The sequence below is a fragment of the Scomber scombrus genome, chromosome 5 (assembly GCF_963691925.1).
Source record: "Scomber scombrus chromosome 5, fScoSco1.1, whole genome shotgun sequence".
In the NCBI taxonomy this organism is placed as follows: Eukaryota; Metazoa; Chordata; class Actinopteri; order Scombriformes; family Scombridae; genus Scomber; species Scomber scombrus.
Genome location: NC_084974.1, coordinates 15,371,425 through 15,387,859, shown reverse-complemented (window position 1 = coordinate 15,387,859; position 16,435 = coordinate 15,371,425). Strand labels below are relative to the sequence as shown.

At 44.3% G+C, this 16,435-nt stretch overlaps 1 protein-coding gene across 3 annotated transcripts in view; it reads right to left on the bottom strand.

Annotated features, from left to right (window-relative positions):
* Positions 1-16,435, bottom strand: part of cux1b (cut-like homeobox 1b) — a 63,359-nt gene that overhangs the window by 37,565 nt on the left and 9,359 nt on the right. For all 3 annotated transcript variants that reach the window (XM_062419637.1, XM_062419635.1, XM_062419636.1), the window contains exons 2-3: positions 5,904-6,014; positions 1,850-1,897 (exon numbers count right to left, since the gene is read on the bottom strand). In XM_062419637.1, coding sequence (XP_062275621.1) covers positions 1,850-1,897; positions 5,904-6,014 — 159 coding nt within the window. The remainder of the gene's footprint in view (positions 1-1,849; positions 1,898-5,903; positions 6,015-16,435) is intronic.

Below are 16,435 nucleotides of genomic sequence, written 5' to 3'. Positions count from 1 at the left end.
TGTGTGTGTGTGTGTGTGTGTGTGTGTGTGTGTGTGTGTCTGTCTGTCTGTGTGTGTGTTTGTGTGTGTGGCCCCAGTGGAGTCTGATAAGGGGAGGCTATGGGAAGCAGAGACTGAAGCCTTGGATAATGGAAAAGCTTATCTGATCGATGGACCAACAAGGAACACTGAGCATGCAACATACACACACAAACACACGTACACAGACACACACACAACACGCGCACATAACCCGTTTACCAAACTGAGGCCTTGTGGAAACAGTACTGTTATTGGTAATAATTATGACCCGAGGGCATCCACCTTTCAATGACAAAGATTAAACAGTACCAAGACCTCCAAGTTCTTGGGCGAAAACTTTTTATTGTTCTGTCTGGATTCTACATTCACTTAGTAAAGATTCAAGCTGCCAGGCAAAATGCTTAAGGATGAGATACTGTGGCGCTTCAACAGGAAGACCCCTCTGCTTTCTGGTGCTGTCTTGTCCTTGATCAAAGGATCGAGGGGTAAGCAAACAAAGCCAGGCTAAAATTACACATTCTCAGAGCCGCTCATGTTGTGGCATGCAAGTGCGCAGAATAGTCGACTGATTGATGGGCTGCTCTAAGACTGGCGCGGGTGTACAGTATTATCTCAATAATCATAAGATAATGTCTTTCTCAGTTCCGCGACCACCCACTATGCGTCTCAGCGTGTTCTGGTGTGCACGCCGTCGAGGTGTGTCAACATGAGGACGGTGGAAACAGCTGACAAAGCCCCAATTATATTGCTGCCGTTTCTATTCTCTAAATAGACTGTGGATCATCAGCAGAACATGGTGGAACCACTATAAATTACAGCATTTTTACATAACCACTGGCTGTGGTTGCTGCTCTAACACAAGAATATGGAAACTAACCCAGTGTTAAACTGTTATATTCTATGGCCAGTAGCAAAGCAGCCCTGTCACTATCTATTCAGATTATTTTGTTGTGTGTGTGTGTGTGTGTGTGTGTGTGTGTGTGTGTGTGTGTGTGTGTGTGTGTGTGTGTGTGTGTGTGTGTGTCTGTGTGTGTGTTCGTATGCTAGGGCTGAATGCCCACCAACTCTAACCCCAAATAACGCCTCAGTCTAAACCAGCCGCTTCCACTCCTACCCTCTGACTTTCACATATGGGAGTGAACTGGAAATGCATGACTGCCAGAGAGGAGGAGTCATGATGGAAATAGGCCAAAATGATGGAGGAGGAGATAGAGGGAAAAGGTGGGAGTATGATATAGCGCACGCACACACACACACAGAAGTCACCTCTTATAGGTCAAGGTACATAAAAACTTGAGGCGCACCATTAAATTGAAAGTCAATAAATGTATGAACTAAATGGACTAAAATGTCTCCCGATTCACCTGATCAACTAAAAGCAACAAATAACCCCACCGAATCATGCAGACAAACAAAGTCTGAGGAAATAGCATTTGCTGAGTTGTGACTGGCTACAGCCAGGGCTTTGTGGTGCCTTTTTTTGCAGGATGCAATTTAAACACACCCTCAGGCTACAGGACTTCATGAATAGGACATAAAATCAAGAGCAGAGCAGAGAGAAGAAAAGAGGGAGAGGAAAGAGGGGAAATTAGATAGTGGCAAGAGAGAAAGAACAGGAGATGGCGGAGAGAAGAGGGGAGAGAGGGAGAAGTGAGAGGGAAAGAGAAGACGATTTAAGAGGAAAGACAAAAGCAGGAAAAAAAAAGGAGAGGATGGCACTGAAAGAAGGAGCCAGGCCGGTTAACGAACGTCACACCAGCTTTTAAAATACATTTTCCAAACAAGTGCTTTATCATGTATGTCAATATAAATCCCCAATAACACTCACCTCTCCTTGGAAGCTCTTGAGCAAAGGGGCAACCTGTTTCCGTAAATCCTGAAAAATGAAATAAGGAAGAGGTTAGTATATGTGTGTGTGTGAAATGACAATCTTCATTCATTTGAATCCTGAACATTAAACTTAGAAAGGAATGTGTGGCAGGCATGTTCAGAAACACTGAAAGGTTTTATATTAGCAGAACATGTTGTGATCAAATAAGTCACTCATTGAAATCAAGCAGCGACCAATTTAGCCACTACCAATGAATAATGAGTGGTGCGTGAGTGAGTGATGAACATGAGGGTAGGGAGGAGGCCAGGTTTGTACCCTGAGGTGCTCTGGCGGACTATGTTTCTCATAAGAACAGGTGCAGCACCACCTGGGCCACCCAGAGGCACCACTAGTGCGTGTGAGACAGGGAGTGAATGAGCCACTGAGTAGGCCTACCGTTAATGCAAATTGTCTCCACGCACAACGTTTTTACTATAAAGCAAACGCTTTTCATCCTGTAAGTCCCATTGCATGACTTTCCAGTACGAGTCAGCGGTTTCAGATTAGATAGCCAGTTGAGTATGTATCAGGGGAACATGCAAATCACCATGCTGTTAGCTGAGCCTACATCCTGACAAACTGAACTGGAGCGTACGGTAAAAAGCACAGCAGAATAGGACATTCTGTACAGGAACATATGATTTGCACAGTTTGTGGGCACACACATACTCACAAAACTGCCTAATGAAGATGTGAAGTAGGGCAACAACAGATGTGTGCTCGAGAGATTCTACGCCTTTTAGAAACCTCTGTTTAAAAGACCTAACCAATGCTGTGGGGAGTTTTGCATCCCTAACTGACCTGGGACCAGTGTCTGGGGCCGGCCTAATCTGAGGTTGGTCCAGACAGGCCGCTTGTCTGGGGCTGAGGACAGGTCGTGACCTCACTGACCCTGCCCCATTGTTACCTCATCAGGGGTCGTTGTGGCTGTTTGTCTGGGCCAATTCAATATTCCCCTGCTGGGGATAATGACCTCCGCTCCGCCCCTGCCCCCAACCTCTTCCACCCCCTCCCTGCTCTGGCTCTCCCTTTCACACACACACACACACACACACACACACACACACACACACACACACACACACACACACACACACACACACACACACACACACACACACACACACACACACACACACACACACACACACACACACACACACACACACACACACACACACACACACACACACACACACACACGATAAGCATGTACACAAAAAAACACAAGAGAAGTGTCAGTTCTATCATTTGCATTAGATTCTGATTATACTCCCAATTTTCCATTTATGAAGCCAGTTTCCTTTCAGTCAGTTTTTAAACTGTGGCTTTAAATTTGTGTAATAATATTTATATATCCACAGACCATAAAAATAGAAATCCCTGTATAATGTAATGCAATCCAGACTAGTAGTGCTGTCATAACCTTTGTTCAAATTATAATGTTCAACTTTTGTTGAGACTGTGTCTGCAAAAAAGAACCGACTCAACAGTACCATCACTTTACACAATAGACTGAGCTGGTGTTGTAATCATCATATTGAGTTTTAAAAGCACAGTGTATTAAATTTTTAATGCTATTTAAGTTCAGATGTTTATCTTATCATCTTGCATTTTTGTAGTTTTAAGTTTTGGAGGTGACTAAATACTGCAGCAATTCTGATGAGCAAGCACAAACACAAACACACACACACTCTTTTTCCAAAATGCACACTGAACTCACTAAAACAAACACATTCAAATAACATGCAGAGACAAGCTACTGCTTCTGCTCAACCCCTTTGGTCCACTCTTCAGTGCTCAGCCCCCTGCCCCCTGCCCCCTCCACTTCCAAAGATTTATGACCATATAACATAACAATGCAAAATGCATAACAATCTGTGTGTGTGTGTGTGTGTGTGTGTGTGTGTGTGTGTGTGTGTGTGTGTGTGTGTGTGTGTGTGTGTGTGTGTGTGTGTGTGTGTGTGTGTGTGTGTGTGTGTGTGTGTGGAGGGAGCCCGGCAGCAGGAGATGGATGGCTGGTGTGTGAGCTGCCGGCAGACAGCAGACAGGCCAGCCCGAGGAATCCTCCAGGGAGTATGGAACTCCCATTCGCTGTCTGTCTGCCCTGCAGCTAAACACAAACGTGTGTATGTGTTTGCGTGCGCACACCAACACACACACACACACACACACAAAGTTGTTTTACTACCACTGCCTCTGGCTAGCAATCTTTGGGACATTTTACAACCATTCCCACCCTTGCCTTTATAACAGTGTAGTAGAGGAGTCTTGACTAACTAAAAGGAAATTAAGAACTGGATGAATAATTCAGGCAACTTAGGAAGCACACTGAGATGTAGTCTCAAAAAAAAAAATTTCAACAGTGTGTCAGTCCTAATGAATTATGAAAACTTTGTTTTCACGCTGCATTTCTTTGCACTACTTTCAAATGCTACAAAAGCCTGTGTGTGTGTGTGTGCATGTGTGTTATTATGCAGACCATGAGTGCAATTCACGCCAGTACAGCTCAGCAGACTAGACACAGTCAACGTGGGCCGGTCTCCTGGTTGTTGAATAATGGATCAGAGACGGACTCCCGCTCAGCCTAATGCAGTCTGATCTGATGTGACTGTGATCTCCGCTGACTGGTGCGGACCACAGAGAGCTGACAGCCTGCTCTATAGACTGGTCAACCACACGCAGCCACACACGAGACGGAAAAACACAGCTCCGCAAACAAGACGATCTGGGCATTTTTAATCAAGTGTGGGCCATCACGCGTTATGAGGCAGCCTGTTTGGTAGGCAGTCGTGATGCTTATGCGCTTCCAAACGCCAGGAGTTTTTAGGGCTGATTCCTATTGAGCCTGTTACAGCCCTGTAATGAATCCTGTCGCTCGTCTGGCCTGGCTCAGATTCCTCCTCCACATACCAGGGAGATGCCAGGGGCCACACAGACGCCAGAGGAGCCTTCCTAAATCACAGCCTTGTTACACTGATGAATGTGTGTGTCCTGTTCTGTGATCTAGGCTATCTGCCTCTGTGTGTTTGTGTGTGCGCGCCTCTGCTTCTCAGCATGTTTTCTTTGTGTGCATGTCTCACTCTGCCACTGTGTGTGTGTGTGTGTGTGTGTGTGTGTGTGTGTGTGTGTGTGTGTGTGTGTGTGTGTGTGTGTATGTGTATGTGTATGTGTGTCTCTCTCTTGCCTCCCTGTGTGTGCTGCTAGTTATGTGGTTATACTTGAAAATGAGATTAGAGATGAATGTGTAGGGTGAAGTGAAATTAGTGTCTTTTGTATGAAGGTACGGTTTCCTCTGGTGTATATCCGTCTGCACCGGGTGGGCTACACGCTCAAGTCAATAGTCACAATCCTCATCCTGTGGTAACTATAATAGGCCTACTGTCAACTCCGTGGAGAGTTGACAATTTTCTATCCACCGTCTACTCCATTCATACATAATTCATACTACCATCAATAATTCACCATGGTGACATTACCAATAATAACACAACAATACTTTGTTTTCGCTGTGTGGTTTAAAACGAGTTGCCATGGTAACAGAGATGAAACAAATAATCCCAGGAGGAGTGAAGGGAACACAGGAACAGGACAGAATTCCCTCCTGATCCCACTTAGTAGTGTTGTCACACTCTTTCTTTCTCTCCCTCCTGCTCTGCCTCTCTCCCTTCCTCCCTCTCTCTCCGTCTTTCTCCCTCTCACATACACACTCACGGACCACACTTTCTGCACGCATAAAAAACTAGGTCAGATAATACAAACTCCTGAGGGGTTTTCTGTTTTGTCTCTTTAGGATTTCAGGGAAACTAATGGAGAGACTATTTTTGGGAGCCAAGCCATCTCTGCTCCGTCTCCTCCTCCCCTGCTTTCTCAGTAAATAATCACTGCTACATTTATGAAGAGGAGAGAAGATGCAGTGAAACTCGGAGGCAAACAATGATTGTCAAAAGAATTGCGGGATGTGTATGTAGTTGTGTGTTGGTGCGTGTCTGTGAATATCTGATTCTCTCACCTCTGGTGTGTTCTTCTTGAACTCGCGGCTCAGGTCGATTAGTTTCTTCCTGGACTGTTCACTCTCGTCCTGTCTGTTGGCAAGCTGTGTGGCGGTGGCGTCTAGTTCTTTCTGCAACATAAACACACAACTTTAGGTTCATAAGAGGAGAGCCACACATATTTTATTGCTCTTATCGTCAGTGTTACTGTCATTATAATCATTATCTTTGTTATCACTCATGATAAAAAAGACAGTAGCAGGTTTCTGACTAGACGGCAGACTCCTTGACCCATCTGGCATGCTGCTGACTACTGGTCCTGCCTCAGCTGAACTTGGCCAGTATGTTGCAGCAGCAGAGGCAGAGAACAGAACCACAACACCGATGTCCCGCCAAGGAAAACCCGTCTACACCAGCAGTTTGATCTGCTACCAGCACGAGCAATATCACAGCCATTCAGCCTGTCAGTCAATCAGTAACCACTGTGTCGGGCATGACGACGTCTGTAGCAATAGACTACACGCGCAGTTCACAACAATTATTGACTGTCTGGCCCAGACGACCCCTCCCCTCCGTGCATAACAACAGCACAATTAACAACAGCGGTGTTGTCAAGGCTGAGGCAAAGCCTGCCTTTATCCACATGCATTTTGCATTGTTATTAATAGCTATTTATGGGACTTGTTCCAGATGATGGGCCAAGTACTGACATTAACAAGACGTTCAGGCCTTGTAAAGATTGTATCTCTCTCTGCTGAGTGTGTGAGTGTTGCTGGATTATGTTTCTGTTGGATTCCTGCCCTCTTGTCACACTCACTCCTTTTTTTTTTTTTCCTCCCGCATTTTTCCACTCTTTACAGATCATCCACTCGCTCATTCAACCAGCAGTACCTTCTCCTCCATTTAAATCGCTCTCTTCTCCCATCACTCTGCCTCTCCCTCCCCCTCCCCTCCCCCCCATCAACCTCCTGTGAGGCCGCCCACCCCTGAGAGTGATTAAACGCTGCTGAAGGGCCGTTATGCTAACTAACACACTAATCATTTAATACACACATTACCACAGGGGCCCTTGTTGCTCAGTCTGCTGACAAGGTCCCAAAACACACTCACGCAAACATGCCCACCTCCCCATATTGCCTGCACCCCCGCCCCCCCAAAACGCACAAGAAAATACAATCCTCTAAAGAAATAGTGTGATCAAGTACTAATTAGGAGGTCGTCGTCCCCCCCCCCCCCATCAGCTTTAAATTTAATTCCCTGACCAGCCATGATCTCGTTTTATCCACAAACCATAAAAAAACAAAACAACATTTTAAACAAATTTTGCGCAGTAGCACAGGACGAAAAAAAAAGACAAGGAAAAAAAAACACTGCTCACTTGCTTACATGCCATCTTGCTCTCGCTGCCCATGGAGCAGTTGATGTAGCAGCCTGTCTGCCCATGGCCATGGAGCAGCTGCACTATCTGTTAGTGAATTCGAGCGTGCGCAGAAGCTTGTGCAACGCTTGATGAAAGGAGGAACCTAATAAATTTCAATCATGTTAAATTAATTGTCAAAAAAATGAATGCTCAGTTCGTGAACAGAGGTGTAATTATTATATTGGTAAAGATTAGCTACAGGAGCAAGAATACACGGGACCCAGTTGGTTCGAGATACTAGCATAAAACAAGCAGATATTAATCACAATATGACGCGCTGGGCCTTGCGGCTTTCTTTTCGGTGGGGTGGGGCACATCAAAACCATTTAAACATAACAACTCAGTGGAAGCCTGATTTGAATTCAGAAGACACGAGGATCATTTGAGGTATATCCCAAAAGCAAAGAGATAACGCAGTTAAGCATCCAAGCTGCCCCATTAAACAGTAGGAATAAGTTTGGAGAATATTGACTCTCCCGGGGAATAAGTTTTGTAAATATTGAATGTCCCTGTGAGAGTACATGGTCTGAATTACGACAGCAGTAACATGCCATAAAAGACCAGTACTGTACAGGTTTTCTATTACGAGGAGAGAGTGTGTGTTACGCACCTCAGGACACAATTAATCAACCATTAAAAACACTAAACTTTGAGTAGCTTCATTAAAACTAAATATAGTAAGATGAAGTCTGGTTAGGGAAGGTGTCTGCACTATTCTTTTACATTTGTGCTATAACATAATATTATAACTGGTCACACATTGTACACACTAAATGCCAACAGATTCCACTTACCAACAAAATACTGTCTAGATCTTTTATTATTTAATCTTATTTTGAGTACAAGTGTTTAGAAATAAGGGACAAGCCTTCAAGCTACACTACTATTAAATAATAAACTGTTTTGTTCCAACGTGTGCTGTCATTTTAAAACACAGTAGATGCAGTCTTTGAAATAATAACATGAAAATGAGTCCACACTTACTTAAGGTGACTTTATTTTCAATGCTCGCTCACTAGAATTATCTGAATGTCAGAGGAATTAAATACAGTGAGCCAAATTGATCGTATATCCATATAAAATCATTAATAAGCTCAGTTTATGAGAAAAAAAGGGGGAAAAAAACAGTCTTCCACTAGGCCTCTGCTTTAGGAGGTCATGTGCCAATCCCTGACGCCCTTGATTCTGTCCAATCCCTTTTCAATACCCTGCACATATCCCAATGTGTTACCAAATCCCCCTTCCTAAAAAAGAAAAAAAAAGAAAAAAATCTCACTGCTAAGCTAAATAAACATCACACATGAAAGAGGATTGATTCAATGCCAAGTGGGCAAGTAATTATGGGCATGGTCTCACTTAAACATTTTTTTTTTTAAAAAGACCCTCAGACTCAGTCAGGTTTTGACTATGCAGCAAACTCTCTGCCCACATCAGCAGACACAGGCAGACTTTACACTCATCTTGCTGATAGAGCGTAACATCCGAAAGTGCACAATCCCCCACAGCTACACACACACACACACACCAAATCTTACTGACCATTAGGGAGACCGACACTATTCCCAGTTTAAGCTATACATTATTTTGCATGATAAGTTGTCATATTTAAAAGGCTGTAAGTTAAATAATGAGCAAATATGTTTTTATGGTTATTTGCTCTGCTGGTTGCTGCTTTTTTTAAAGTGTGTTCGGTACTGAAATGTGGTCTTATTATTATTAAATGCTGCTAAAGTGCATCTTTAACCCAAAACACACCAGAGCCAGATGTCCTTTAAAAAAAAAAAAAACATCATAAAAAGCACATTGGTGCAAACGTTGGGCTGATTTTTCAGTGGATGACAAACTCGAACTTCCGAAGTGTTTCATACGGCAGAAGTGGAGAACTCAAGGTGTCAAATTGACTTTCTACATTTGCTCTTAAGCTGGTTTCATTATAAGAACATTTAAAAGACAAACAAATCTAACATTGTCCTTTTTCTCACAAGGTGATATTCTCAAGTTCATAATATTGCACTGACATCGTCCCACGATTAAAATCAGTTGATATTTACTTTAATACAAGACTGCAGCATGTCAATATTATTTTCTAAACACTGATAAGGATAACCGTTTGAATTCATTGAAGTGACGACTGTCAGTGCCCAATCTGTCCAGCTACCTGATCCCTGCTCTCACCGACATCACAGTTTATATTACTGACATGACTAAAGGCAGCAGCTAGCTACATTAATAGATAGCTAAACAGGAAGATGAAGACCTTTCGTTTTCATAGTGACCAGAATGGTGACATCTGTCGCTATCTATCTAAAGTCGTGACAGGGGACGCAAACGGCAACACGGCGTGCAGACTGAGCACGCTTAAGTTTGAACAAAGCTGTGCAAACGTGTCCTGCAGACTATTGTGTCTTGTGTGTTGTTTCAGAACAAGACTCAAAAGTACAAATCAAAACATCCTTAAATAATACGTTATGTTGCATATTTTTAACTATATGACCTATCTGGTGTCATTTATTACAGGATGTCTTCAACTAAATAGCTCCCCTGTAAGGCTTTATTAAACTCCAAACTTTTGGAGGGGAACACTGTTAGCGTTAGCGTACGCTGCTCTACAGGGGTTCAAGCCATCTGGCATACTGCTGTGTTTCCACTCTGTCATGTTCGGCATAAATGATTGACATAATGCTACTTTGATAAACCTTATAAAATGATGTGTTTGACAAGGAGCCAAGACAGGAATAAAAAAAACAAACTCTAATTAACAAATGAAAAAAAACATGCATACCACATTATGAGGCTGAATTATGATGAAATTGCCAGTGCTTGTGTTGATGCTTCAATATGACGCCTGCAGTGCAGCACAGAGCAGCAAACAACATGCATGAAAAAAAACAAACTTGTGTCCAGTCTGTTAAGAGCTTTCAGGCTCAGTCTGCGAGGTCAACGCTCTCTGGCTGTCCTTGGCCTGACTTTGCACATTCTTTTTTTTTTTTTTTTTAAATCTGAAAAACAGTTTAATTTGCTGGTGAATTAATTAAATCGTTAACTCCAGCACTATTTTTAAATCTAGCTCTGGCTGGTTAGGGCTGCACTGTGTAGTTTAGCAGAGGATGGAACATGGTGTGTGCAGGGGAGCATTAAGTGGGCTGTAATGTCTATGTGATTGCTGTAACAGCCCTGCTTGGCTTGGCTGGACTGGCCCACAGCAGCAGTCCCTGTCCTGGTTCATTTGGTCGTCTGGTCAGCTGTAAAGACGATTGGAACAGATTGCCAACACTCCCTAGAGAGACTTCAACACCGACTTGGCCAAGAAGCCTCCCGCACACTGCTCCACACGCGTGTGCTCTCACATGAATGCACAGACGGGCCGCTGCAGTAACTTGGGGAGCCCAGTCTTTCCACATTCTTTTGAACTCTGTTTCAAAAGAGGAAGCCTGCTAACATGTTCGCCCAGCAAAAATTTGGCACGGTGAGCCATGTTCGCGCTGGGAGGGGAGGTCGGGCCAAACGGAAATGAGTATCTCTCCATCCTACCACTGTGGTAATAACACTAATCACCGATAACAGTCACGGGTAAACAAATCCTATTACCACTGGCCATCAGACCCAAGGTGTATGTGTGTGTGTGTTCATCTCTCCTAATGAAATTCCTTCCACTCGTCTACAGGCAGAAAGAGAGGCCTTCTATCTGACTAATTGGCTCTAATTACTCTAATGAGCCACAGGTGATGATACAGTGAGACTGATTAATTAAATGGGAGGCACCAATCAGGCATGTCTGATTATGCCAATAATATCGACTACAGACTAAATGAGATAACAGGAGACAGATGCACTTTAATTGAGGTATCAAAACTTCATGGAATTTCTTCTGCCCTCACGCTCCGACGATGCCGAGACAGATAGGCCGGTGGAATGACAACAAAGTTATTGTTATGTACACAGTATGAAGTCAATCTGCAGCTGCCGTCTGCGCCGCCACGGTGACCAGGAGTGCACACAGAGGAGAGCACACCACACATGGATCAGCCTCAGATCTCATTCTCTGTAGAATAATTGGGACTGTAACAGCTAGAAGCACTTTGTTTACACCTAGTCTGCAGTCAGACAAGCCGAACAGTCTGCCACTCCTGCTTTAGTCCAAACACAATGTAGGTTAACTGCTCCACATTCAGTGCATGTTTTACACATTAATCTAATGAAGTGCCTCTTTTGAATCCGAGCCAGGCATAGAAAGAGACAGACAAAAATACTTCTTCTCAGTAATACCAACACCATATTAGTCACGCTACAAAGAGGCTAATATTTTTAAAATAAAACTTTTCTGTGTGCATTACAAAGTGGAAAGCCTTTAACAGCCTCTGCACTTGGCAACATGACACAGATGTTTAAGAGATGAAGTTTTCTGTCCTGCCAGTGCAGTCACTAATCTTTCCTTTTATCTCCGACAAGTCTGAGGCTGTTATGTGGTTATGATAGTAAACAGTAAAAGGCGTCTGGAAAGATGTCTTATCTGAAATCTACGAGGCCTACCTTTCAAACTCCCCCTCCATCTCCCCTCGCAGCGTTCCACCTCCAATGCGGCTGACTGTTTTGTATGCCAAACCTACTGTGTGGGGGTGGAGTCGTGGGGTGGCGGCTCAGTCGGGAGCGACAGCCACGCTTGCTACAACGACACGGTACATGATCACAGATCACAGGCACGCCCCCTCAAAACACAGCAGCGCAGATAAGAGACTACAATCCCGGCTGCCTGTCTGCCTTCCTACCTTTGACATAGCAGGGTGCAGCACTTTAAATGTGCCAGCAGACGCAGTTTTCAGAAACCACACAGGGTTTGAAGACGCAAGTCATATCCTCCTGAATCTCCGTCTTTTGCTTTTCCTCTCACCCATTTGGAGTCAAAGCCACAAAGTTTTCTTTTACCACAAACTAACACAATAGTTTCACTGTGACAACTGAGCTCTAAACACCTTTTTTGTGTGTGTAAGTGCTCCTGTGTATGTGTATGTGTATGTGTATGTGTGTGTGTGTGTGTGTGTGTGTGTATGTGTGTGTGTGTGTATGTGTGTGTGTGTGTGTGTGTGTGTGTGTGTGTGTGTGTGTGTGTGTGTGTGTGTGTGTGTGTGTGTGTGTGTGTGTGTGTGTGTGTGTGTGTGTGTGTGTGCGCGCAGAGCATTTGGGGGCGTGGGTCAGCCTACCACTCTCTACAGTCTAACAAGACGCTTGTGGTCCCTGAGCGTTTTGCTCCTTTTTTTGAACACAGATCCATATCTACCAACAGCACAGGAGCTGTCAAGACTCACCTCACTGACGCTGACGCAAGCCTGGATCAAAAACAGCCTTTTCACACCGCAGCCTTGTTCGTATTGATCCATGTTTCTCTGCTGAGAGACTGGTTGTTGTTTTATCTCCCCAACATCCAAGCCTTAACTCTCCTGAAGCTTACTGAGAGCTAGTCATTATTTTGCTCGACCTATTGTCTGACAAGGGGTTTCAGAGGCCAGGCCTGATCCTAAATACAAATATAATGAGACTAAGATGGTTTCTGGCATGGAGGAAGTGCAGCTCACTTGGTATCATTTTGCGGAGTTCAAATTTAGCTGGAGGCCTGTGTCACAAAGGGTGAGTGGTGTGGAGTGTGCAATGGGAGGAGAGAGGGGTATGGCGATATGCTAGGGTGTAATGCATTGGTGAAAGGGCAAGATTTTTCATCCCTGCGTTTACAGGGTGGAACGGCTAGGATATTGAGATCTGAGATAGGATCAGAGGGTAGTGAGCTGTTTCAGCTACGATAAAGGCCACGCATTACAAACAGAGCACAGATAGAGAGAGGGAGAGAGAGAGAAGGAGAGAGAGAGAGAGGGAGAGAGAGAGAATCACACCTCTCATCCCTGAATTAATGCCTCCATTCTGCCAGGAAGCCATTCTGTGCCAGTGAGAGGAGATTGGGGAGGGGATGAGTGCACAGATACGGACTAAAAAATGGAAACTGCGATCATGGAGAGGGGCGATAGGGATTAATCAAGTCTGGAAGAGGAGTGGGGCTCTCCAGGCCCTGAAGCACACATACAAGCCTGGGACTCTGGCAAAGCAACTGACATCGCCGCTATTAGTTTATATGATATCAAATGCACATACAAGTAACCATCGGTGGATAGTGACAGGGTCACAGGTGCAGGCTAGCTACACAGCGATGCTGAAGACATCCACTCATCATCCCACACTTGTATGCGAGCGAGTCTGTTTGGCCTATAAAGACTATGACCCCTTCACAATGAAGCAGTGTTCAAAGTTGCTCTAACTTAGTTGAGATTTGATCTGTTCTCAGTTCGTTAACCTATTTGATTTGTTGTAATTCACTTAGACTTCCATTTAAGGACGACTAGCAGCTTCATGCTATTAGCACAGTTATACAGGACGCTCAGAAAGATCTGCATCACTCTCATGTGCCTCTACCACATTAAATCCCTGATTTGCATGACGCCCTTTTTCCACGTTTTAATTTAGCCTCGTCTATCTGTTGTATCCAGTAATTTTCTCGACGCCCTATTATGATACATCAGCATGAGCTGTGGCGCAGCCTGTAAACACAGCATGTTGACTTGTGAGCATAAATTAAAAGCATATATCAAAATGCCCCATTAGCTTAGATGCATACACTCTTTAATGTGTCCAGCTCATACTGTCACTATTTTCTAGCGTGGACTGGACTTCTGACTGAGTTTGACACCCGTGGTATATACGATCAACGTCAACAGAGCGTGTCCTGGGGCTAAGTCTTACTCAGCCTTTATGAGTAAGAGTTTTCTGCTCTGCTTGCACAACTTTGGCGAGTAAACGGCAGAGAAACACAGTGAGAAAGAGAGAATGAGCATAGCTAATCCTTACAGTAATGACAGAATAATTAGCTTGCGTTAGGCTAAGTAATGGGTTGTAATTATATCATTTATTCTGTGTTGAAAGAATGTGATATAAAGCCTGCACAATGAAGGAAGAGGAATTGAGCTCAGTGGGAAGTAGGATGGAGCATGTGTAAGAGCTCAGGCTCTTTCTATTGATTGATCCAAACATCAAACGAACCACTGGAGTAATGGGGGAGTGAAGGACAGCTAAAAGCTATTTGGAGCCTTCACTGCATAAAAGACTTGACCTGTTCCGCGCAGCCTACATATCAAAACCATCAAACAGCAATCAATAGACCAAAGCGGTCAACTCAACAAACCGTCACCCTACTAAAACATCAAACCCCCGGCCCAAGCGTCAGATGATAGGCTACACTCAGCTTATCCATTACCATCAGATAAAGAGGAGATAAAACACAGAGCCTAATCCTTTCATGTGTCGTGACAGCCACAGCAGCCTCCAAGGCATTCCTTCAGTCTGGGTCTCAAATAGTTTTATGGCGGAAGGCAGCCATTCAGTCAGCCAGCCAGCCAGTCAGGGCTGTTCTGGTGTGTTTGTCTTATTTCACAGTTTACACGCTGTTTTATAGGTAGTTATTATGGTCACCATGGTGATGCCATACGTTTTTATGGTCTTTTGGTCTGAGGGCAGAGAGTGTAATAAACGAAAAAAACACACACACACATGAAAACAAAGACTCACAAAACACACTCCTGCTGTGGAAAGGTCTCCTGTCCCTCCCTCCCTCCCCCCCTTCCTCCCTCCCTCCCTCCCTCCCTCCCTCCCTCCCTCTCTCTTTATCAGTCTCACCAAATGCCTATCTCCCTACTCTCCACTTCATGTGAAACATGGATAGGCTAACTCAGAATTGTCCTCTCTCATTCCACATCTGGAGCTGATCAGAGGGCCTCCTGGAAGTTGAGGCCTCTGGGCCTATTAATAACCATACCGCTGAACTCAGGGTCAGACAGCAGTCAGCGGATGAGCCTGTGTCTACCAAACACATAGCCCCTTCCCCCCTTCCCCTTTCCTCAAGAGGACAACTCTCACTTTTAAAAATGTGACGGCAGGCTACAGAGGTTACCGATGTGCATCCAGTTTCATGCTTTTGAATTGGAGCGTACAGTGACTCTTCCAAGTCAAGCAGCAGCTCACTAATAAGTAAACAAAGACTTAAGTGTAAAGTCTTCTGAAACCCCAAACGCAGGTTGGTCATACTTTAAAAATAAGACTAATACATAGGCATAGGAAAAACAGCCCGCGCTAATTGTTCCACTATTTTCTTGAGGTTTTTATTTTTTCTTCTTTCCACGTCCACACAGCAAGTTCAAGTTCAAGGAGGCTAGACCTGTTAAAAGGCAAGACAGATGGTGAAGTCATCATCTGTTAGCTCTAAAGGTTACGCCATTCAGACAGCCCAGGTCATACTGAGGTCTGCAGGGTCAGACCACCTCTGCACCCTGGCTCCAGTCTGACAGCTGCTCGGGTCAAAGGTCAGGGAAAGGTTGAGGTACCGTCTGAGGACATTCAATGAATTTAACAGATACAGGACAGCGTCACTTGAATAAAATCCACCATGTTCCAGTAGACAAAGGCCTGGGCCAGCAATGAGTATTTTAATCTAGCATTAGGCAAAGCCTGCACAGTAATAAGCAGGGTGTGAGTAGTTAAAAAGATCTAATCTGATGCCTGCTACCATTTAAATTGGTATGAGCAGACAGGCTTTTTTTTTTTTCCTTAAATGATTATACCTCAAAAACTGAAAATACCCAGAAGCAGTGCCTTCAGTTTCTCAACCATTTCTAACTTCCTCTGACTGGACAAAGTTTCGCCTGCAAACATAAAACTAAACTAACGAATAGCTGAACGCAGAAGAACAATTTGTTAAGCATAAACCACCCCTATCCTACACACACACACACACACACACACACACACACACACACACACACACACACACACACACACACACACACACACACACACACACACACACACACACACACACACACACACACACACACACACACACACACCTGTAAATACAGGGTAGTTGAATCATCATAATCGGTGGTAGTTTTCTGCTGAGCCCAGCCAGCAGTCTGTGTTATTTTTAGAGGGCTGACACAGAAGCAGGCCGTCCATTTACTCTGTGAGCTGGCAGGAGGACCATCACAGCTCTGGTTGCTTTTAAACTACCAAAATGGGAATGAGCTCAACATAAACACT